We start from the raw sequence: 22,751 nt of genomic DNA, 5'->3' as shown, positions 1-22,751 counted from the left end.
GGGTGCACGTGCTTAACTCCAGGTTAAACTACTCTGAGTTGATCAAACTAACTCAAATCAGCTGTTCTGGAACCGAAAACTCAGAGTTTCCTATCTCAGAGTAGATCAACTCAGAGTTCAGGGTTAGACTCAGAGTTTGTTGAACCTGCTTTGTGAAACGGACCCCAGATTCTGATTGATCAAAATGTTGTCAGACCCATATATCAGTTTGTACTCACTCTCCAATTGTTTCAGTCATGACGGGGGCCCATTTAAATACTACATTTTAAATGAATTCTTATTTGAATTAGCATGAGTTTGCTGCTGTATATGGGCCAACATTGACCGAGAGGTTAAATAAAAGAAGTCACGACATAAATGAATTAACAAAAACATAAATACTTGAACAAAAATAATAAAATAAAATAAATCAAAGATAACAGCTTTCATTGTTAATCAGTCAGATATTTAGACTGTCAGGTCTTCACATCTGTAAAGAACTTTTTGTATGCGACTAAATTTCATGCCGACTCAGGCATACTGACATACTTCTTGCATCAACGTCCTTATGTAATTATATTGCACATGAAAACGCAATCTATTAGGGAATGCTGTGCAAAAAGCCCCAAAGACTGTTTATAGAGGAATTGTAAACAAGGAAACCAAGAATTACAAAACCTGGTTTCTTTATATGCCTTCTCTGTTAAACTGAATAAACATACCTGGTAACATAACAAAGACAAAGTTAGATAAGAATTTGCTGTGAAAATAAAAGCTCATGTATATAATAGAAAAACATTTGACTGTTTATTAACAAAATAAGTTTACCTGAATAGGGAACAATATGTACACATCAATAACACATATAAATCAATACAACACAGAGCAGTGATCACACTTACACAGCAGATCTATTATTGAAAGAAAAAAAATGCACCATTGTTTAAAAATAAGGATGATTGAGAAGAATTATTTGACAACTTTTCTTTTTTTGGAATGTTTTTTTCAGGTGCAACTTTATAAAAGGTGATTTGAAGCAATCTCAAAAGACTTGCATTTTAACTAGTTACATTGAAACAAAACCTGTGATCATATACTGCCATAAATGATAAATGTTTTTCGCCCCGAGAAGAACTTACAAACCAAACTTTCTAAAAGTTAGCACAAACTCAGAAAACACTAACAGGCATGTAGCCATTTGTGCTGATAAAACACAGTTTCAAATTATCTGAACAGAAACCATGTGGTTTTTACAGGTTATCCACCCCACGGATCCTCCTGGCCAGCTGGATGTCTCGGGGAAACACAGTAACCCGCTTGGCGTGGATGGCACACAGGTTGGCGTCTGAGAATAACAAGACGAGGAACGCCTCTGCAGCCTGGGAGGAGGAGGATGAATTAGATTGACTTTTTTTGCAAAAGGTGCCTTTTGTTTACAAACAGTACTTTGTATTCCTGAAGATATGTAAACTAAATCAAACATGTGCATGCATTGCAAAGTAAACATGACATGTTGGTAGATGTACAGGACATGAGATGTGTGCTTGTTGTCTATTTTACACATTTTTGGCCAGAACCTGTCTCGTAACTCTGGTTTGAGACATTCCACGTTGTGGCTTTGTAGCACAAACCTGGGGTCAAACATTTTCAGCATGTGCATGAACCTCCAGCTTTTCCACTGTACTAGTGCATTGCCCGTAGGAAGCATGTATTTCTATAGAAAAGTGGGAGGTTAAGTAGCTTTTTCATGGATGGCCAAATGAGGCTGTGTTTGGAGGTGGGACGTCAGGGATATAATTGGCTGTTTTTGACTACTTTTGATTATACCATTATATTTCACCTTAAAAACTATTTACCTTGCCTTACTTGGTGTAATTATTTTTAGCACAACCTCACATGTGTGACTGTACAGTTATTTTTTCATTTTAAGGTACTATATTAACACTATGGACCTAAAATCACAAAATAACATAAAATCAGAGTAGAAAAAGTTAGTTTTTTTACTGTGAAAACCACCAATATGTTTAATGAACCAATTGCATTAGTTATAATGCAAATATAAATTGTTATTTACTAAATTGGTGCATAAGTTTTTGAAATTTACAAAGTTATGTGTAACTATTTACATTTAAATGCAGGCAATGCCTCAGGCTCCTCAGCTCATTCCTGCCTGTTCCACATTCAGCCGTCTCCTCCTTGGTTTGCCTCACAACACGACTCCACTACTCACTAAACACACCACACCAAATACTACATAACACACTAACTATACACTCCAAACACGCTTTATGTCACAAATCTCTCAACTCTCAAAACTCACTATCTCTGTCGCTGTCTCCAACACATCACTGCTGCTGTCAATCATCCGCCGATGTCCCTCCCACATCTTCCTGTTCCTCAACAACCAAACTTGCTGCTTAGACACTTTCGTGACAAAAGCACATTTTTACTGTTTCTTCCTGCACCAGACACAAAGCAAATGTAACTGCAATGTTCGCGAAAATGCGTGTTTGACATTATTTACCCTAAATCCAGTTTTGGACGTGCCAGTGCATCCGCTCCGTCAACTCGGGGAGGTGGGCCGTGTGGGTCGGTTAGCGGCTAGCAGCTAGCTACACATGAACATCCACAGATTCTGATCCCACTTTGTTGACCGCGCGTCTCCGGATCTCCTCAGACCCGAACAGACTCAGTCTGGACTTGTTTAATCTCATTATAATCCACAACAGTCAGTTTAGATGAACAGAACAGAATGGGACCGAACCGCCGGCAAAATCCCGGTCCAGCTCGCGCCGCTGGAGGTATAAATCCGCTTGTGACAAAAGCACATTTCTACTGTTTCTTTCTGCACCAGACACAAAGCAAACGTAACGGCAATGTTCGCGAAAAGGCGTGTTGGACATTATTTACCCTAAATCCGGTTTTGGACGTGCCAGTGCGTCCGCTCCGTCGACTCGGGAGGTGGGCCGTGTAGCTAGCGGCTAGCGCTAGCTACACACGAACATCTACAGATTCCGATCCCACTTTGTTGTCCGTGCGTCTCCGGATCTCCTCAGAACCGAACAGACTTGGACTTGTTTAATCTCATTAATCCACAGCAGTCAGTTTAGATGCACAGAACAGAACAGAACCGAACCGCCGGCAAAAGTGTTTTTTAAGGTATGTCGTGGGCTTGAGCTCTGCAGTGATTGGCTCTGGTGCGCACGTGGCCACGGTGTGCAGTGGTTGGCTCTGGTGCGCACGTGACTGTGGTGGCTCTGGTGGACAATGCTTGCAGAATTTGTAAAGCATTTATGAAATAATTTATTCACGCTATCATTGCAGTCCAAACAAATGCTTAGTTGAACACCACTGAACCACGCAGCAGCCATGTTGAAAGTCTCGGGTCTGTGTGATCCTGATCTGCAGAGATATTTGAGGAACACACACACAGACAGACAGAGATTTCTTGCTTTTATAGAGAGATATACAGGAACAATATCTTTAGCGATATGCAACATGACTGCATCTGTAAAAACTGTCCTTTCTCCTCACACGGGACACAACAATTAAATGATTCCGCTAATGTTGCCTGCTTTATAAGCGGGTGTTTGTGGGCTTGCTCCTGTGCATCTCGTAGTGAACAAGTTTCCCACTGTGATCCAGGCGTCTGTTTGAGATGCTGAAATCAATGTGTCGGTACACTGCTTTTTGTTGCAACAGCCTTTGAACAAACTTTGCAGCAGCCTGTGGTTTGTTCGAGGTCTGACACTACAGAACCAGGCTACTGATGAGACAGTGCCTTTTTAGGAACGAACTCTTGGCTTGCTGCCATGTTGTTGTGTTTGTTTCTCTGTGCAAAGTCAATGCGGGGGGAGGGCGGAGCCCACAATGAACTACGGGAGCCCATCGGGAGTGGTGGCGGAGCAAGTTGAAGAGAAAATCTATTTTATTTTATTTTATTTTTTTAAATCGTCCTAAACCACAAACTCGAATTAATCGATTTTACCTATTTAACACCCAGTATTATGCTGTGGGGCTGATTTGCTGCCAGTGGATCTGGTGCTCTAAATAAAGTAAATGCAATAATGAAGAAGGAGGATTTTATCCAAATTCTTCAGGAAAACCTAAAATCATCTACAGAAGACTGGGTTTTGGGTCCAGTTGGGTGTTCCAACAGGATAATGATCCCAAAACACACCAGCAGTGTTAAAGGAATGGATCAATCAGGCTAGAATTGAGGTTTTGGAGTGGTCTTTCCGAAGTCCTGACTTGAACCCAATAAAGAACATGTGGACTGTGCTGAAGAAACAAGTCTGTGTCAGGCAGCCAACAAATTCAGTTGAACTTCATTGATTCTGTCATGAGGAGTGGTTAAATGTTCAGCCAGATGACGACCAGAAGCTCTTGTATGGTTTTCAAATGCACCTAATTGAAGTGAAAATGGTCAACAGAAGTTTAACCAAATATGAGTTACTGTGTAATGTATATATTTGATCGAGCAGATTTGGTCACATTGTCAGAAGACCTATAGGCCCCCACACACCGCCCAGACGTCCAACTGCCTTATCCGACCACTCTCCGACCACTCCGTTGCTTCTTGTCTGACCTGTTCGGCAGAAAAGTTGCATTGAACACACCGCTTCGACGTACTGCCTACTCCACAGTAGCGTGTACGTTCTGCGCTTGCGCGAGATGCAATAAGCGGGTGGCGCTTGTGTTGTGAGTTGTAAACGAGAGGCTTGTGCACGCAACTCTCTTTACTTTCGATCAAAACGAAACTTAACTATTTCCGATAAAAACAGCTGCATACTAAACATGCAGCGAGGCATTACCAAACGAACACAGATTAATTCGTCCTGAACGGACATAACAACTAGTCTGGTGCCACTACTGCAAAACATGAAAACGGGGAATGACGGAACGGAGTGCATAGAAAAACAAAGCGCACACAGTATTCCGCCCCTCCCACACACCGCGCTGATTCGCCAGCACAACGCCAATCAGAACGGCCATTCAGCTGGCACACAACCAATCAGAGAATCCAGTGGCTCAGACGTCCGACGGCCTCCCTCCTCAGACTTCGCATGCTCAGTCGGATCCGACAACGTCCGCGCGGCTCCGAAAGCTTCCAACGCAGCTGAACACACCAAACATATTTGTTCCCGACCTCGTCCGAGCCTCTCCAAACGCTTCAGACGTCCAACGGTTGGGCCGGTGTGTTCCTACCTTATGAATTAATTTTTTAACCAAACTTCATGAATGTTTTGGTGACAAACTATTTTGAGTTCCACTCATTCTATAACATAAAATGAGAGCTGTAGAAATTATTGGAACTCAAGACTGCCATGACATAAATGTAGATGTAACTTTTGACCGCAACTGTACATTTGTTACAGCATGTTAAGATGCGAGTCAATTGCTTACCTCCTGCAGGGCCAGAAGAGCATAGACCTGCCACCTGAGACCCGCTATGGAATAACTCTGGCATATCTCACGAACCTGAACAAAGAGAAGGAATCAAGATTTTTTAATCAACGTAGGCTGCTATCATTAAGGCAAGAGAATATATTTTTTCCAGACTTTGAGTGCATTCAAGAACTATGACTAGAGATCATGACTGTATCCCTAAACTGTATTGTGTTAAATAATGTAAGGTATTACAATTAATCTATCACCCAGTGATACATACAGCTTGGCCTGTCACTGAAAGCTTCAGCCCCAAAAAGACTGAAGACTTAAGGATGATACTGAACAATTTTATGGAGCAAATCCTTTTTTGAAAATAACACATCTAGTGTAGTAAAAAGGTAAAGTAAAATCTGTTCGCCTGAAAAACATTATGATGATGGTGAATGAACAATTTAATATCTTGACGGGGCCAAATTATTGTTTTGTTTCCATCTGTGTTAAAACTCTGAAGGTTTTGTTCCAGCTTCAAACCAGGTTTGTGAGCCAATAGTATAATGCCGTTGAAATCACGTGGTATCTATGTGAAAAAAACAACAACTTGAAAATGGCTGAGTGTACAGTAAGTGACAAGTGGCATGAGCCCATCTATATCACACTCACAACAATGACCCCCCAAAATAAAAAAATGCTTATTCGAACAAAATCAACAATCACCAACAGCCACAGAATACTGTGTGACCTGTTTTCTGAATACCTGAGTTAAATCAGTTGCAGCAGCAAGCCATGTATGTCACTATAGGGCGTTTCAGTCTGGTTAAAAAATGCCCAGACTGCTCTGATACCGGGGTACCGGGGGGCTTACACTAACGTCTTTTGTCTCCTTGGATGATTTCATTTTCCACCTAGAAAGCCATTCTTCTGACTTTTTGGATTTCATTAGCTGCTATCATGGAAACCATACAAAGAATGTGTGTGTATTTTATTGCTGAGATTGCTTCAACAACACATTGATGGCTAATTCCACTAAAATATTGCATTATGGTTAGGAACCAATTTCTCCTATTATTCCAACAGCACAATCAAGTTAACATGGCTACAGTGACACAGAGGAACAATTCATTGAGTATTTAAAATAAAGTCTGAAATACAGTCCGACAGATTTCTTATATCTATTTGCGTATATCTAATGCTTTTGGATGGATATTACTACTGCACTAATATTTTTGCTGCATTTTACTGCTGTAGATGTTTAAGGTTCTGCTCATTTTAACAACTTCATACACTGCACAGTAGTTTAATCTACAGCACTGCAACAAATTCTATAGGATCATCATATGCTAAATTTTGGAGCATGGCTGTCCAGTGAGAATGACGCATTTGTAAAAAGTCAGAAAAGCAGCCTGTTTTCATCTTTGTGACAATGCATTTCCTCTTTAAAAAAAGAGTTTGTTTAGCCTTTCTTAACATATAAATGAACACTTCATCCTTCAGTTAGTGGGCAATGTTCAAAATCAACAAATCTGGAGATTCCCGCTTTTCTCTGGACAAGGAGATGAAAAATTGTAAGCACCTCGATCCTGACCACATCACTGTCGTGCTCAAATTACGTTAAAGCACACCCTCAAGGGTAATATTGCGATTATACAACTAATACCAACAAAAATAAAATGTATAATCAAAATATATCCATGTTGATGGACAATTTGCTCTCAAATTTCAAAGGTTTTTGCGAGAGTGCGTTGCGTTTCCATGGAAACACATGGGGTCTGACTAATAACTGAAACAAAATCAGTCACGTCAGTTGACTCATATGTGTAATGGAACGTAGTTTACCACTCCAGGAAATAATCCAACCCTTAGTAACGACCTAGCAACAGAAAGGATTTTCTAGTCCCAGATGATGAACTCTGAGCTGACTGCACAGATAAACAGAAAATGCTTATTTTTATTGCCCAAGTTATAACAAAGATGTTGATTTTTTTTTTTCTTTTATATTTTTTATAAAACGTTTTCACCGCGGTCACAATAGTGTCTCTCACACTGAAGGGAAAATAAATAATAGCCGGGGCATTTATTTGTTTCAATCACTTAACAGACAAGGCGTTTATTTGGGACCAGGGGGCAATTTGGGACAGGCGTTTAATTCCTTCCTCTCAAAAATCCAGGATGAAATGTCACAAACTTCGCCAGCTTCTCTGTGAATTCTCCGGCATCCTGCTGGGCAATAGTTGTCTTCTGCAAGTGAAGTTGTTGCGGCGGAGGAAACGATTCATCCAACCAGCACTCGCTGCAAACTCCTCATCTCTGCTGTCACTCACGGTGGCGTACATTTGTTTCTCCATCGCCCTGATCATTTTGCGGGACACTCTCTCATGGCGTGCCCGTTTGCTGATAACTGATTCCCGCATGTTTATCTCAGGCTCCTCACTAGCCTTCTTCCTCCCTCCAGCAGGCAGCCTGGCCCTGTTGCTGTCCTCCTCAGACAGCTCCGTTTTATTTTATTGCCAATCTCTCACTCTCTTGGGGTCGACAGAGAAACGTCTAGCGGCTGCTTCTCCCGACTTTTCCTCTGCATATTTTACGGCAGAAAGTTTGAATTTCAAGCCGTACTTTTTTATTTTTTTTGCTCCAGCTCTGACAGCTACTATGTTGCCATGGAGATGGATACACTATTGCCACAGACTTGGCGGAGTAATGTTTTGAGTAATGAGTCAGGCGTGCCGTCATGCTGATTTGAGCACGGTCTAAATGTCTTGTTGACCAATCAGATTGCTTGGTTGGAACTACTTGTTGTATAATTTTGATAGAATATGAGTCAAACCTTTGTGTAAAAGCATAATTACAACGAAAGAGGCACTTTTAAGATTTACCATGGTTTTGTTTTTGGGCAAGCTAATTTTCAATGGAGTGCGGGGGCACTGGGACGCTAGCATCAAAATCGCTACTAAGAAGGCTCAACAAAACATGAAACTTTGCTCGCAGCATCACCAGGGTCTCTACACATGAACACGAGCATTGAGAACATTGTTTGTGTATACAGAGTTTACCAAAAAGAAGGTTTTTGGACAACTCACGTTAGCAGTAGCATTAGCGACCAGTAGCAGCAGGTCGCACTCGGGGAACGACACTTTTTGTCTGCCATGACGGCGGCGCGCCAGAGATGCTACTGCTAACGTGAGTTGTTCAAAAACTCTCTTTTAAGTAAACTCTGTGTACACAAACAATGTTCTCAATGCTCGTGTTCATGTGTAGAGACCCTGGTGATACTACGAGCAAAGTTTCATGTTGTGTCGAGACTTCTTAGTATTTTAAAAATAGCGTTTTAGAAATTTGCGAAATATTTTGATGCTAGCGTACCAGTGCCCTCACACTCCATTAAAAATTAGCTTGCCCGAAAAAAGAAACTACGGTAAATCCTGAAAGTGCCTCTTTCCTCGTAATTATGCTTTTACACAAAGGTTTGACTCATATTCAATCACAAATAAAGGCTCGGTTGCTTTTTGGCGAGAGTTTCACTCTAATGTGGCCAGCTTGCTGATACTTTTCTATCCTTCTATGTTAAAGCTACACTCAAACATTGAGGGACTGATGTAAAGTGATTACAAAGTAATCACTTTACAGTGTCAGTGGTGTCCATGTCTCTTCTCAAGCCTTATAAGTTGCCATTTTGGAACTGTACATGTGCAACTCTCAAAAGAGATGTGGAAGAAGTGTGATATCTCACACCTGAGCTTCTTCCATTATCAGCGCCAGAAAAAATGACTTGTCCAATTCAGGATGTCAAGATTTTCTTTAAATAGATTTTTATGTCTTCTGCATGTAGTCTAATTAGGCTTATGATTTGCTCCTCTTTACAGTTCCCTGTTTTTCAAAACTTGACAAACATGGACCAAAAAAAACCAACAGAAGGGCTTTTAGGGTTAGGTTTTAGGCAGGTTTACCAGCAGTTAGAAAACTGTATATACACGCCGATTTTGGTATAAAAGTGATATGACAGTCTCGTGTCGTTAAATTATTGTTGATCTTAATCAACAATTGACAGATATGCAGCGGCATGTGTGAAAGACGGTGCAGACATATGTGCAGCTATCATATTTTCCTCATAGTTTGTTGACGTTTGACTCACCACGCGAGAGAAGGGCGATTTGCTGATCAGAAGATCTGTGCTCTTCTGGAACTTGCGGATCTCCATTAAGGCCCTGGTTCCTGGTCGAAACCTTCTCTTCCGGGGAGTTGGAAGGGGCTCCTCTGGAAAACAGATACACAGTGTTTGACTGGTTGTTGTGATGGAAGGACAGGTCAGATTGCCTCTGAAGGAATAAGGACACTACTAGACAAATAGGTCAAATACTCTATCACTATACAATACCACGTGGACATTCTTTTGCACAGGTGTGATATATGTGTTTTAGTTGAAGTTGGACATTTTTTAATGATTTTCCAGATTTTTTTTTTTAAAAGCAGTGACTTACTTCTTTGACTGTATTATTATTATCATCATCATTTGCTAAAATATCAGCAGTGTCCAACATTTTTTGGTCTATTTGTCAATGGATGGTAAGGTGAGACACTTGCCAGCCTGCAGATTTGTCAGCTGGACAAACTGCCTGAGATGCAATGTCGTACTGAATTTAATCTGCCACTTCTCTTAGATTTTCTCTACTCCACCTCCACCCTACACAAAATTCTCCTCCGTGATAGAGTCAACGAGGTAAGCCTAACCACAGCGACAGTGAGGGTCGATCAAAGAATTGTGACACAAGTATTAGTAGTCCTATGCTTCATGCTGACACCTGTGTGCGAGTCAATGCGTTGTTAGTCAGCCTATGGGGTGCAGTGTTCAAGTTCGTAGTGAAATAGGTATATTACAGCAACCTAACTTAACCAGCTATGACAGCCCCTCTACTTGAAACCCTGATTCCACTGGACACGTCTCTGTGACCTTGTGTGTGCTATGCAGTGTTGATCTGTCCTCCACCTGGCTTCATATCCCACTGGCTACGTTTAAGGTGGTCACATTCTAGCTGTAAGAGCCAATGGGTCGCAGATGTGCCCAGTGCAATCTGGCAGGAAGCCGTTCTCACTTGAAACTCCGCTCATTCTTGTCTTCTGGGGTGTAGACCTAGAGGTCCCTGGGGCCGGCTGTGGGGGACGACGTTGAGGGGATTTGCCCTTCCTGCGATCTGCACCCGCTCCATGACGCATGGCTCCAACTTACAGGTCAGGAAGATGAAAAATACTGCAGCCAAGGTTCAACTGTGAAAGATGGGGACATTACATGTGTTATCAGTCTAAATACAACTCTTCCAGCCATCTCTTTAAATTAATTATTTATCTTTATCATAAATGATTATCATTTTCTATACTCCTACAGGGCACAACCAATCAAAAAGGAGAGATATCAGTTTAAGGTATGTTTAATTCTGGATTACTTAAGAAATGTTCTGTATATTTATTTATTGACGCAAATTTAAAACTTAAATCGTAGTTTCTGTCTTCTTTACATTGTGTTACCTTAATTCCTAAAACTGAACGCTACCTATTAAGTAAGAGAGTTCGGCCTTAGTTAGTGATAGCTTGTAGACACAGTAAACATTTGAAAGATCACGAAAATACCTCTGAACATGCAACCCACTGCGACACAATAGGTTAAACAGTAAAATTCATGTGTGCTGCTGAGAGGACGGACGGTAACCTGTAGGAGCACGGCTGCAGCGGCGTCACTGCTCTACCTCGTTCTTAACGTTAGGTCCTTGGTCGCTTTAACGGAGGTGCTTTTTCACTTTTACAGCTTCAAAATAAGTTGTTCTTTTTATAGGTTTTCTTACCCCAAAAGGACCTGTAAACGTACCTGTAAAGTTGAACAAATAACCAGTGTTTAACACAAATTAATGAAGTCGTCGAATTCTGCCGTACAGTCTCCACTCTCCACACTGAACAGCAGCATCAAGTGAAATTCAAACGACGCCCCAACATCTTTTCAACCAATCAGCTTGAAACAAGTGGGCGGGGCACGCTCTTAGGGAGCGTTTGGTTAAAAACATCCAAACTATCTAGATGGGCGGGAATGTCAGCCGTCCAGATATTTTGGATGTTCTGTAAAACAGAAGAACGATTATTAGAAATCTGTTCGAAACTAATGATGTCCCATACAATTCCAAGCAAAACTCATTTTATATTTATTTTATATTTAATTTTTTAATTTATATTTATATATATATATATATATTAAATATATATATTAAATATAAAATAAATATAAAATAAATATAAAATGAGTTTTGCTTGGAATTGTATGGGACATCATTAGTATATATATATATATATATATATATATATATATATATATATCTCAGTATCATTTATAAAATATTATTTATATATTTTATATTTATTTTATATTTTATATATATATATATACATATATATACATATATATATACATATCAGGCAGAGGAGGTTGGTCCTCCTCTATTTTTGAGAGGCAAGAGGAAGATCCATGTTTTTTTTAAGAAAGAGTAACTGGTTGAAATAAATCATTACCAAATCTCAGTATCATTTATAAAATATTATATATATATTATATCATAAAAAAAAGTTTCTTCTTTGGAAGAAAATCCACTTAAAACGGTCGAACAGCGACAGCTGCAGAGACAGAGCAATCTGTGAGAGGAGCAGGGAGCAGGAAGGTGGGGGCTAGAGGAGGACGGAGGGCTTCTGTCCTCCGTGGGAGGGATCTCCTTTCATGCTGATCTATGATTGGCTAAGATACGTAAAATGACGCGCTAAGGGAGGACGTCCTCCCTTACCAATCAGCAACCAGAATACAAGATTGACAGCAGGTTGGTCCAATAACAGTTCCCAAATTTCATTCTCACATTTATACAACCGTAAACAAAAAATAATTCTATGTACCGTATTGACCCGAACATTAACATTGACCCCACACATTAAAATTATATGAAAAAGTGGGGTCGTCTTATAATCGGGGTCTAACCGTTAACACATGCTGATAGTTGTTTGGGTCGCTACACGACCGCAACAGCAGAGGGCGCCATCTTATTGTAGAGACGTCACTGTTAACAGACATCTGAGGCGGAGCTATGGTGCTAATTTTAAGATAATGAGATCAATGCAGCGGAGGCGCCAAACAACTGTCAGCCAGCCAAGAAATATGGAGTTACGGAGTGTAACGTCCGAAGATGGCGGGTCCAAAAACATCGTCTGAAAACGCTAACAGTAAGAGAAAAGCTTATCGTGGTCCTCTAAGCGGCCGCTTCCAAGAGACTGACAGGAGGGTATGTGATTTTGTTACTAAGAAACACATTTTGGTTATCAGAGTCTTTTTCTGAATATTAGTCTTGAAAAGAGGGCTCGTCTTATAATCAGGGTCGTCCGGTAAATACGGTATTTTACAGTTTTCACTGCCAGCCATGCTCGGACAAGAAATATGGAGTTTTCAGCGATATTGGAATCGGTTTCAAATAAATATAAGCACATTTCTGAAAGAAGAAAAACTGTTGGGAGAAATCAGAGCGAAGCAGTCAGAAAGATAATTCATAGTTTTCGTTTCATTCGTCCTGCTGGAGGACATAACGCTAGCGGCACGACCGGGCGATTGTGATGAGTGATGAGTGTGATGTCCTGTGCTGTCCTGAAGTATGTACATTGATTGCTGTGGTAGCACAGTGAGTAGAGCAGGTGGTACAGTGGTACTTTTTTTGTCTTGTATATTAGCCATTTAATAAAATGTTTTTTAAAGAATTCTTGTAAGTCATTGTTTTATTGCTTAGTTTTCATTGAATATAAGAAAGTAGGGATAAGTAGTTGACTTGTATAAAATAACATGACACCGTGGACTGGTTTTCCTCCTGTCCTCCTCAATTTTTTCAGTCACCAGCCGCCACTGATATTCATATATATATATATATATATATATATATATATATATATATATATATATACATACATATATATACATACATATATATACATATATACATATTAACATGTTCAATATATTAGCTACATATGTCTATGTATAGTATATTAGATTATTTTATATCTTTGTGTGGGTGTCAGGTAGTTTGGTGTTTATTCTTTCTTGATCCTGTATATATGTGTAACTGTGCTGTGTGAGACATGGAGCTTCAGTTTCCCTGAGGGAACCCTCCCAAAAGGATTAATAAAGTCGTCTAAGTAACAAGAATAGGATGTACAGACAACCTGTCAACATCACAGCTATGTTGGAAGCATAAGAACAGTGTACCGATCTGTGTGTGTGTGTGTGTGTGTGTGTGTGTGTGTGATTTTAGATTAATTAATGATTATATTGTTTAAGAAGAAGACTTTGATTTTTCGGTACAATGTAGTGGAAATTGTTATCTGAGTGCCTGGAACATGCAAAACAACATCTAATCACCATACATAAAGGTGTCATACCTTGGGAAGACATGTTTTAGTACCAAGTAGACAGACAAATGTAAGCTGCAGTAAAGCCGCAGTGTTTCAGCCTTAAAGCCCGGTCACCAAAAAGACTTGCAGACACTGATCATCGTACAAACACAAGCCTTTATTACGATAGTACTTCCTTTACAGTCAGTACACCAGAGAAGTATTGGTTTCTTATCCTGTCTTTCTTTTCATTGAATACACTAATGCATTACTACATGTTTTTCTTCAAGCTGGAGCATTTGATTGTATTTTACTCAGTGTCCATGATCTGAACAGATTCATCGACCACATCCAGAGAGAGCGGGGTCACGGATTTGGTCAGGACAGCTGTGGTGCCAGGCTTATACCTGTACTGTCCCTCTCTGAGAAAAAGACAGACAAGGAGAACAATCGTATTTGTTTGACTTATTATGAAGAGTCACATTCACGTCTTTCTTTTTTAAGTACTCCCGAAAGGGCACTATGTAGTTTTGGAGAAGACATTTGAATTCAGAATTCTAATATTCACAACATTACTGAGGTAATAATACAATCTCAAACATATATAGTATAAAGTGTGTTGTCTTTTAAGGTCTGTGTGTTTATTCAGTCTGTTCACAAGCCATTTTCACAAGTTGATGTTAGTGATCAGAAATGTTTTCTGTGTACATTACAATATACTAATTCCTCTCAAATGTAGTTAAGTCTGCATTAGTGAGCACTTTTCCATTGCCAAAATAATTGATCTGCCTGACAGGAGTGGCATACCCTCAGGCCTTGGACTGTCACAGTACAGGGTCACTCTAAGGCCCTGTCCACACGTAAAGCTTTCTCTATGCTTTTCTAATTCTAATGTATTTAACCTGTTTGGTTTTCTGAAACATGAGGATTTATTAGTTATTCAAGAGGATCTTGGTACATGTCCTTTTCCCTCTGCCATTTTGAAGTCATCATGCCATATATTTAAAAAAAAAAAACATCAAAATGACATTGAGATAATACTAAAATGGAATTGTGGACAGGACAAATTTGATAAATCTGCTCAAAGATACCTATTTAATGGCTCACCTTTTTCCCTTCGTCGTAGGTTTGTCGTAGCCTCGCAGGTACTCTACTCCAGCTTCTGTAATAACACACAAGTCCACGTTGCTGCCTGAACCCAGGTCACAGAATATCCCTGCAGCAATAGCATCTTGTACAAGTTGCTTTGCTTCTTTCAGCTGAAAGAAAGACAGCAGGAGGAGAAAAACAGAATGTTTTTTAGGCAGCTCATTAGAAGAGACAGAGACAGAAGAGGGCAGGACTGAGCATCTACTTAAAACTGAGTAACAATGCAACAAGATGCAATCCATCCTCTGGTGGTTATGTTGGAGGGCAAAACAAATGAGATTACTTTGTATAGATTAATTTTCTCTTTTCTCTATACAGTTTATCTGCAGTCACCTATTGTTTGATTATGTTTGATGGCAAAAAACATTTTTGGTAAGTAAAAGGGTTTATACATCATGGAATAATATCACTTGATAGGGTAACATTTTTTCTGTGTCCTCGTATAAGTTGAAGTTTTTTCATTTCACCTTCCATTAAAGGAAATAAGTCAGTCTTACCTCCATGTTTGGTTTGAATCTGTCCTCAAATACGGAGACAGCAGCTGCAGCTCCAGAGCCTGAAACCATAATCAAATATCATTCTTAAACATCTCGCATCTCCATTTTTTTGTATTTTGTCCAATGTTTGGTTGGGTTTTAAAGCTTGGTCCTGAGAGAGACTTTATTCATTCAGCTGTATTTCTACGGTAGAAATAACAACCTTGAAACTTCAACTAAGAAAAAGTTTCAGCATTCCAACATCTGCCCATCTATGGAGGACAGAAACTGGCAAAATAAGAAAAACAAATTCAGAAATAAATAAGAGGCTCAAAGAATAAAACAATATGCCATTAAACACACCAAAATAACATTAAACATAAGTGTCAGGAATGGATATTTATGTTTTAATTTGCATCTGTACATTAATTTCTTTACATAAATACTAGGTGTGTCATTTAGATTTTAAATTTAAAAATCGATCCAAATGAGCCTTCAATTGAAATGAAATGCTGTATGGATGAGTCAGTTTCTTACAGTTTCTCTGCTGAGCATCTCTGTTGCATTTCAGGGTTATTTATCTCTGTAGATGTATCTCTGTTTCTCTCCTCTGCTGTCTACAATTGTGGGAAACACACTTAAAAAATCTGCGAGAGGTCTCTCATTTAGACACTCCAGTTATTTTAACTATTCTGCCCCTGCTGGTCACCACATAAAAAATGATACTGGACATTAAAAGCATTTACACATACCCATAGTGAGGAAAGGCAGTTTGTCATATGAGCCGTGTGGGTAAACACTATACAGGTGAGCTCCTGTAACATCAACTCCTCCAACAATCAAAGATGAACCCACATGACCCTGGTACCTGAAAAACCAGACAGACATCACTACATAATCCTGCATTCTCTCTTTCAGACAGCGGAATATGGAAGAGTCCAGCCTGGATATGTGTAGATGTTCATGAACAAAGAAATCCTCAGGAAATGGTGGACTTAGGAGACGTGAAAATTAAATAAGATATGATTAACATGAGACTGAGTGATTCTGGTTTTATATCCTCTGTTACCCTCACCTGAACAGCATCTGTTTCAGCTGTCGGGTTACCATAGCAACAAGAGGGGGTCGCCCAGTGTTGAGGGTATGGAGTTCGACGTTGGATGCCATGATCTGTGTGGTGATATCTGCATCTGCAGCCACACCAGCCCCACAGCAGCTACAGAACATACAGAACATCTAATAAGTCAGACAATGAACAGTTTCATAAACACGGCTTTTTGCTTGGTCTTAGAAACAGAGTAGAATAGAATAGAGAGCTTTTATTGTCATTGCACAGAATACAACAACAAAATTAAGAGCACCACTCCAAGACACAAGTATCAATATAAAAACATATAAAAAGCATAGAAACTCAAACAAACATAAGCAGCCACAGTAAACAAACATCTACGACTGACTAATGGGTAGAGAAACGCTAGAATTCTATAATAAAACTAGTACTACAATAAAGCTAATTTTCTACTGATGTTAACAACATTTGAAAACCAACTCTGTGTGAGATCATCTATTACAATACCAGGCCTGCACAATAATGGCTAAACAGACCGTGGTCACCATCACTTTGCTTCATAAAGTTTGATCAAAATGATCTTGTTAACTTATCTTGCTGTCATACTAACTTTACTGTTTCATAAGCTCATAAATAAAATAAAAACACTATAAAACCTCATAAAGACTTTCTTCACTCTTTATATAAATAAATTCAGAGCAAGTCCTGAGGAGGACACCAAAAGTAACACTGATACAGAACAATAGACCTATTTTGCTTTTCCAGCTTCTGTCCCTCATAAGCCAGCAGTTGCAAACACTGGTTCATTTTACTGTGACTTGCAAACCAACTGGCTGATATAAAAAGTGACCTGTAATTCAGTGCAGAAAAAGGCTGGTGATGATTATAAATGTATTTTAATTGCAATTGCAAAGAGGTAAACACATATCTAACATGTTCTTTGTTTGAACGTCTAGATGTCGGCCACGTACACCACATAAAGCGTCACACACACGTACTGTGCCTGCATCATGTGTCACCCTGTTGAGGGCTATAAGGGTACAAGGGCCATTATTAATATTATTGAAATCACATAGTTGTGTTAACATTGGTATAATATCATGTGATTTATATACTGTAATTACACAGTTTGGCCGTTACAGAAATGGTCTGCATGGCCTGGCACTTTCCCTGTGGGCTTGGGCAGCCCATATGACTCTGTGAGCAGTTTAGGAGGATTCTGACTGGATCTCACGTTACCAGATAATCAGTGCCAAACGGGCACCTTACTAGTATATGTAATACAAACACCTTGGACCAATCTATAAAAAGAAAATAAAAAATTCTCTCTGATACAAAAAGTCCATATTGAATACTTTGAAGAAGGAGTGACAGAGAAAACAATGGGTGAGGACAAAGTCAGGGTTGTTCTGCTGTGGAACTCGGGTTTTACTCACTAGATCTTTGGTGCGATGTAATGAATCTTCATGCAGTTTTTGTCGGCCACCACCATGTCGTCTGTAGCCCTGGTGTCTGCTCCCAAGATCACACCATCCTGACAGAAGGACAGGAATTCACATCACACCTGGCTGATGTCAGCCTGTTCACTTCCCAAGCACTACAACAACCTCCTGGTTTATTAGACACGCATGTCAGCCAGAAAGCTAGGTAGTTACCTGTCATCTACCTTTTTGGATTTTTTCAAGTCTGTATGTGTCTCTCAGTCTAAACAGTGAAGGCAGATACTCACCTTGTAAACCATCCCAGCGATGGTGGTCCCTGTCTTTCTGGCACCGGGGGCTTTGTAGCCAAGCTCTGACAAACTGGACTCCAACACTGCATTCCTAAAGATGATGAACATAAAACCGACAGATGAACAGACAGGCAGAGAAAATGAGTGCCCTGTCTCTTATCATCCTGCCAACATCCCATAACTATTCTATGCACTGCCCAGTAAAGGGATTACACTGTATTTACACAAAATAAAGTTGTCTGCTTTTGGTGATTTAGTGATGCATGGCAAAACTAACTACCTACCTATAAATTTGGTAATAACAGACTTAAAATGAATGCAGAATCTGTTGGTGATTAAACAGATATTAAGCTAACATAAAACTCAAGTTGTTGTTGAGCAATTTGCATTTGTATCCATCATGCTTGGCTGTTAGTAAATGATACCAAGGTGTGTGGTCTCATATTTAAAGGATGAGCATGTCAACATTGATATTGAAGAAAATGAAATGCAACAGCCAGTTTCCACAATACAGCCAAATACTTTCAGTGTGACAAATCAACTTCAACTTCATTTCAATTTCAGGATGATACTGTACAGTTGATATCCAATGTGAGGGATGTCTGTTCTCTATGAAACTAAGATTACCTTTATGTTCCCACAAAACACTTCATGGTACACTGGTGACAGATGACTGTATATGTGTGTGTGGATGGAAATAAAACATGTATACAATATATACATATTCAGTATACCAAAGAATTATCTTAGCTTAATTCCTAAGTTATTACCGAACTAATATCTTCAGCTCTAATTTTACTCCATAGGACTTTACTGTAATTCCCGATAATTGTGCTACTATAACTTGTCGTTATATTGATTTAACTGATTTGTTTTGGCAATTTCTTATATTATCACACTATATTTCTTATATATTACATATTGTGTTTTATTTTATCATCACTGTTTTAGGCCTACAGTGCTCCTTACATACTCTGAAAGTAAAAATGCGAACCCTACACACAGAATTGTATCTGTTCAACCAAGTTTTGTTCAATTGAATGATCTTGAGTTAAGATTATCATGTTTTATGCTCAAGCCCGAGGGTTGATTATTGTGTGTGGCTGAGGATAAAAAGATGAAGGATTTGTAAATCTAGGCTGCCTCTATGTGTTTTATTCATTATCAAAAGAGGCTAATTCTTTTTTTATTCATTTTTACAAACATTAGGAGGACATAAGTAGGTCTGAATTCATACTTCTGTATTGTTACTCTATTTCTGTTAATTGTTGTCTAGTTCTAGTTGCCACATGCTGTGAAACTATAAATGAATGCTCATTAGGGCCCATTAATAATCCTGATCTAGAATAATCTAGACTTTCTAGGCTGTCTTACCTTCATTATAAGATACAAACGTGTGTTGTAGCTATAGACAGTTTTTCTGACGAGGGACGGGAGCAAAACTCTCTCTTTAGACAGTAAAGGTTGCTGACCCCTGACCTAACCTCACTCTGTACCACAAACACTTACCTGAAGTCAGATTCACAATAAGGCTGTGGTGACATGTAGGTGTCTACAGGACACAAAGAATGATCACTCAACTTTATCAGCTGAGCAGAGAGCAAGACAGAAAAACACATCCCAGAATCTGAACATTATAGTATTTCCTCGTCCTCCATTTTAGCCTCAGAAACAACAGACCGCCTACAATAGAAATCTTTACCTGCGGCTGTTTTCGAAGCAGAAACCTCCAGTCTGCAGTTCACAGGGCTTCAGACTGTGAAGCATGTTCAGTGTGAACACAGAAGAGTTGAAGATGAAGCTGAGAGCTGATCCTGAGTTCAACAGAGGCGTTGGAAGCGTTGTCAGCGTGTCAGGCTTCGTGTCAGCACTTCTCCCGGGTTTCTACTTTTACTTTCACTTCTTCAGCACAAGCCAAGCCTTCCATCTCTCCACTGTAAAAAGTGTCCACTCTGACCAGACATTTTTTCTCCTGGCTTTGAAAGAGTGACTTTCTGAACCACAAAGCCCAGAGGTGCTGTCAGAGGACTGAAGACTTTCCACTTTATTGTGATATGTATGAGAGAAGCGTGAGCGACTAATGGACTGCTGAATCATGTTCACTGATATATCTTGCAGTGTATTAAAGTTTGTCACTGTGGAGATGGAGCCTGGTACCTGCAGGCCTAAAATGTCAGCTCAGGTGACATAGAGGTCAAAACAAACAACCTGTCGTTTAATCACCAAGTGTCACTTTTTTCAAGTTTATACCTTACAGTGCAGATCGGAACAAAATTTATGTTGCAGTTGGCTTGGCATAGTACAGGATAAACAACAGCAGCACAAATAATTAAATAAAACGTGTAAACATAAATACTATATGAAATATAAAATAGGGTGCTCTATTTTTGTTTCTTAGGGATTTTATAGGGATGACCCACAAAGCCATATGAGAGGGTAAGGGAGGTGGGTTGAGCCTTTAGCCAGGATTTGTTGTGGGCTTGTTCGAGATGAAATGCGCCTTGCCTGAGAAGCAGGTGAGAGCAGGTGGTCAAGTCAGTTTCGCAACAGCCTTTAGTCTGCACAGGACTCCACAGAAACTCTCACATCCAGTTAGATCTGATTCTCATTTACTAAAAAGTTTCTGTTCCTTAACTGCATCTTAAGAAAAGAGGAGAGAGGAGGCTTGCTATAGGAGCTATGTGCGAGGATGCACAGGTGTATCCTTTGCAGAAGTCTTTTTGGTACTGTGACTTAAAGAGGCATAGCACACAGCTGGAATATATAAACTATGGTGGGTGGCAGGACTCTTCTTCTTCTTCTTCTTCTTATACTTTATTACTCCCAGAGGGGACATTATTTTATCAGATATATTACATGCTACATGCAAACACACCCGAAATTCTCTGCATTTGACCCATCACTAGCTGTATACACAAATACACACACACACACACCCTGCAAGCTAGGAGCAGTGGGCTGCTGTGACAGTGCCCGGGGAGCATATGGGGGTTTTGGTGCCTTTCTCAAGGGCACCTCAGCAGTAGTGAAGGAAGTGAGCTGGCACCTCTTCAGCTACCAGTCCACTTCCATATTGTGGTCCGTAGCTGGACTTGAACCGGCCACCCTCCGGGTGCACACATGTAGTGTGAGGTATATTATGAACTGCTTGTCTGATTACCTCCTGTCAGGTCTACAGTAACATTATCTTTGCTGTTAGCGATCACAATTCTTTTCAACCTTTAAGTAGTAGTTAAATGTAAGCTTTTAACATACAGTGAACAGTATTTATCATTCACTTTAATACATAGCATCTACCACAGAAGCAGTTTGTGAGTCATTTTCAGGGTGTTTATATGTATGTCTGTCTGTGGACAAAGTGTTGTCAGGGTGATAGTATCATAACTGAGTGAATCTTTACAGATGTGGTGTTGAGATCAAAATGAAGGTTGCGTTCCAAGAGTTCTATAGTTTGCTCTTTTTAGTTAACCTGCCACCTACTTTCTAGTGTGTGTTTCCCAGCGTGTGGATCTGGTGTGGGAATGGCTTCCTTTCTGGAGCTCTCCAATTCTCCATCCTGATCATCTCACCACTAACTTCTCATCAACTATATTTCATGCCCAGCTCTTCTCCATCTTGTTGCTGACACAGTCCAGTGGTAGTTCTACTCAAGGCAGACTCTGTTCACGTTTTTTAGTGGTACATTTTCTTGATGTTTCATTTGACTGACCTGGTTTTTCCTGCCTACCCCAGCATAACATCTCTTCTTCCACCTCTGAAGAACATTAACATCTTGACGGGGGTCATGGCTGGTAAGATTACGTTTTTGTTTCAATGATTACATTTCTTTTAATGCCTTGGGACAACAATAGCACTACACTGTACTGTCAAATAAATGTTTTTATGTATCTGTATGATTTGTATTTTGTTTTACTAGTGCAGTGCCCGTAAGAAATATGTGTTCCTATAGAAAAGTGGGAGGTTAAGTAGCTTTTTCATGGATGGCCAAATGAGGCTGTGTTTGAAGGTGGGACGTCAGGGATATTTTGGTTTGTTGTGAAATCCGATATTCCAGGGTATAATTGGCTGTTTTTGACTATTCTTGATTTTGCCATTATATTTCATCTTAAAAACTATTTACTTGGTGTCATTATTTTCAGCACAACCTCACATGTGTGACTGTACAGTTATTTTGTTATTTTGACATACTGTATTAACACAATGGACCTAAAATCACAAAAAACCATAAAATCCGAGTAGAAAAAGTTAGATTTTTTTACTGTGAAAACCACAAATATGTTTAACAAACCATTTTTTTATTACTTATAATGCAAATTTAAATTGTTGTTTGCTAAATATGTGCATACATTTAAAACATTTCCAAAGTTACATGTAACTATTTACATTTAAATGTAGGCAATGCTCATTCAGTCTCCTCATTGTGTCGACTCATTAAACAAAAACCGACTCCACTACACACTAAACACACTACACCAAACACTACATATCACACTAACTATACACTCCAAACACGCTAAATGTCACAAATCTCTCAACTCTCAATATCGCTGTCTCTATCGCT

At 39.5% G+C, this 22,751-nt stretch overlaps 2 protein-coding genes across 4 annotated transcripts; both read right to left on the bottom strand.

Moving 5' to 3' along the window:
- Positions 1-762: 762 nt before the first annotated feature.
- On the bottom strand, positions 763-11,379 carry cenpa (histone H3-like centromeric protein A). Of its 3 annotated transcripts, XM_030436823.1 has the most exons (6): positions 11,222-11,351; positions 11,066-11,130; positions 10,455-10,626; positions 9,497-9,618; positions 5,386-5,460; positions 763-1,358 (listed from the first exon to the last, which is right to left on the bottom strand). In XM_030436823.1, the coding sequence occupies exons 3-6, from the start codon at positions 10,573-10,575 to the stop codon at positions 1,230-1,232; spliced, it is 447 nt and encodes a 148-aa protein (XP_030292683.1). In that variant the 5' UTR covers positions 10,576-10,626; positions 11,066-11,130; positions 11,222-11,351; the 3' UTR covers positions 763-1,229. The 3 variants fall into 3 exon arrangements, with proteins under 3 accessions (XP_030292683.1, XP_030292681.1, XP_030292682.1); XM_030436821.1 differs by lacking the exon at positions 11,066-11,130 and having other exon boundaries at positions 11,222-11,379; XM_030436822.1 differs by lacking the exon at positions 11,222-11,351 and having other exon boundaries at positions 10,987-11,070.
- Positions 11,380-13,921: 2,542 nt separating this feature from the next.
- Positions 13,922-20,093, bottom strand: psmb10 (proteasome 20S subunit beta 10). The gene is made up of 8 exons (XM_030436820.1): positions 19,893-20,093; positions 18,188-18,281; positions 17,895-17,992; positions 16,465-16,605; positions 16,142-16,257; positions 15,411-15,469; positions 14,872-15,023; positions 13,922-14,186 (listed from the first exon to the last, which is right to left on the bottom strand). Exons 1-8 carry the CDS (start codon positions 19,955-19,957, stop codon positions 14,075-14,077), a joined length of 837 nt encoding a protein of 278 aa, XP_030292680.1. The 5' UTR covers positions 19,958-20,093; the 3' UTR covers positions 13,922-14,074.
- Between the last annotated feature and the right edge of the window lie 2,658 nt (positions 20,094-22,751).

This window comes from Sparus aurata, chromosome 12 (genome assembly GCF_900880675.1).
Source record: "Sparus aurata chromosome 12, fSpaAur1.1, whole genome shotgun sequence".
Taxonomy (NCBI): Eukaryota; Metazoa; Chordata; class Actinopteri; order Spariformes; family Sparidae; genus Sparus; species Sparus aurata.
Note: the sequence above shows the minus strand (reverse complement) of the source record. Positions and strands in the feature narration are given on the sequence as shown.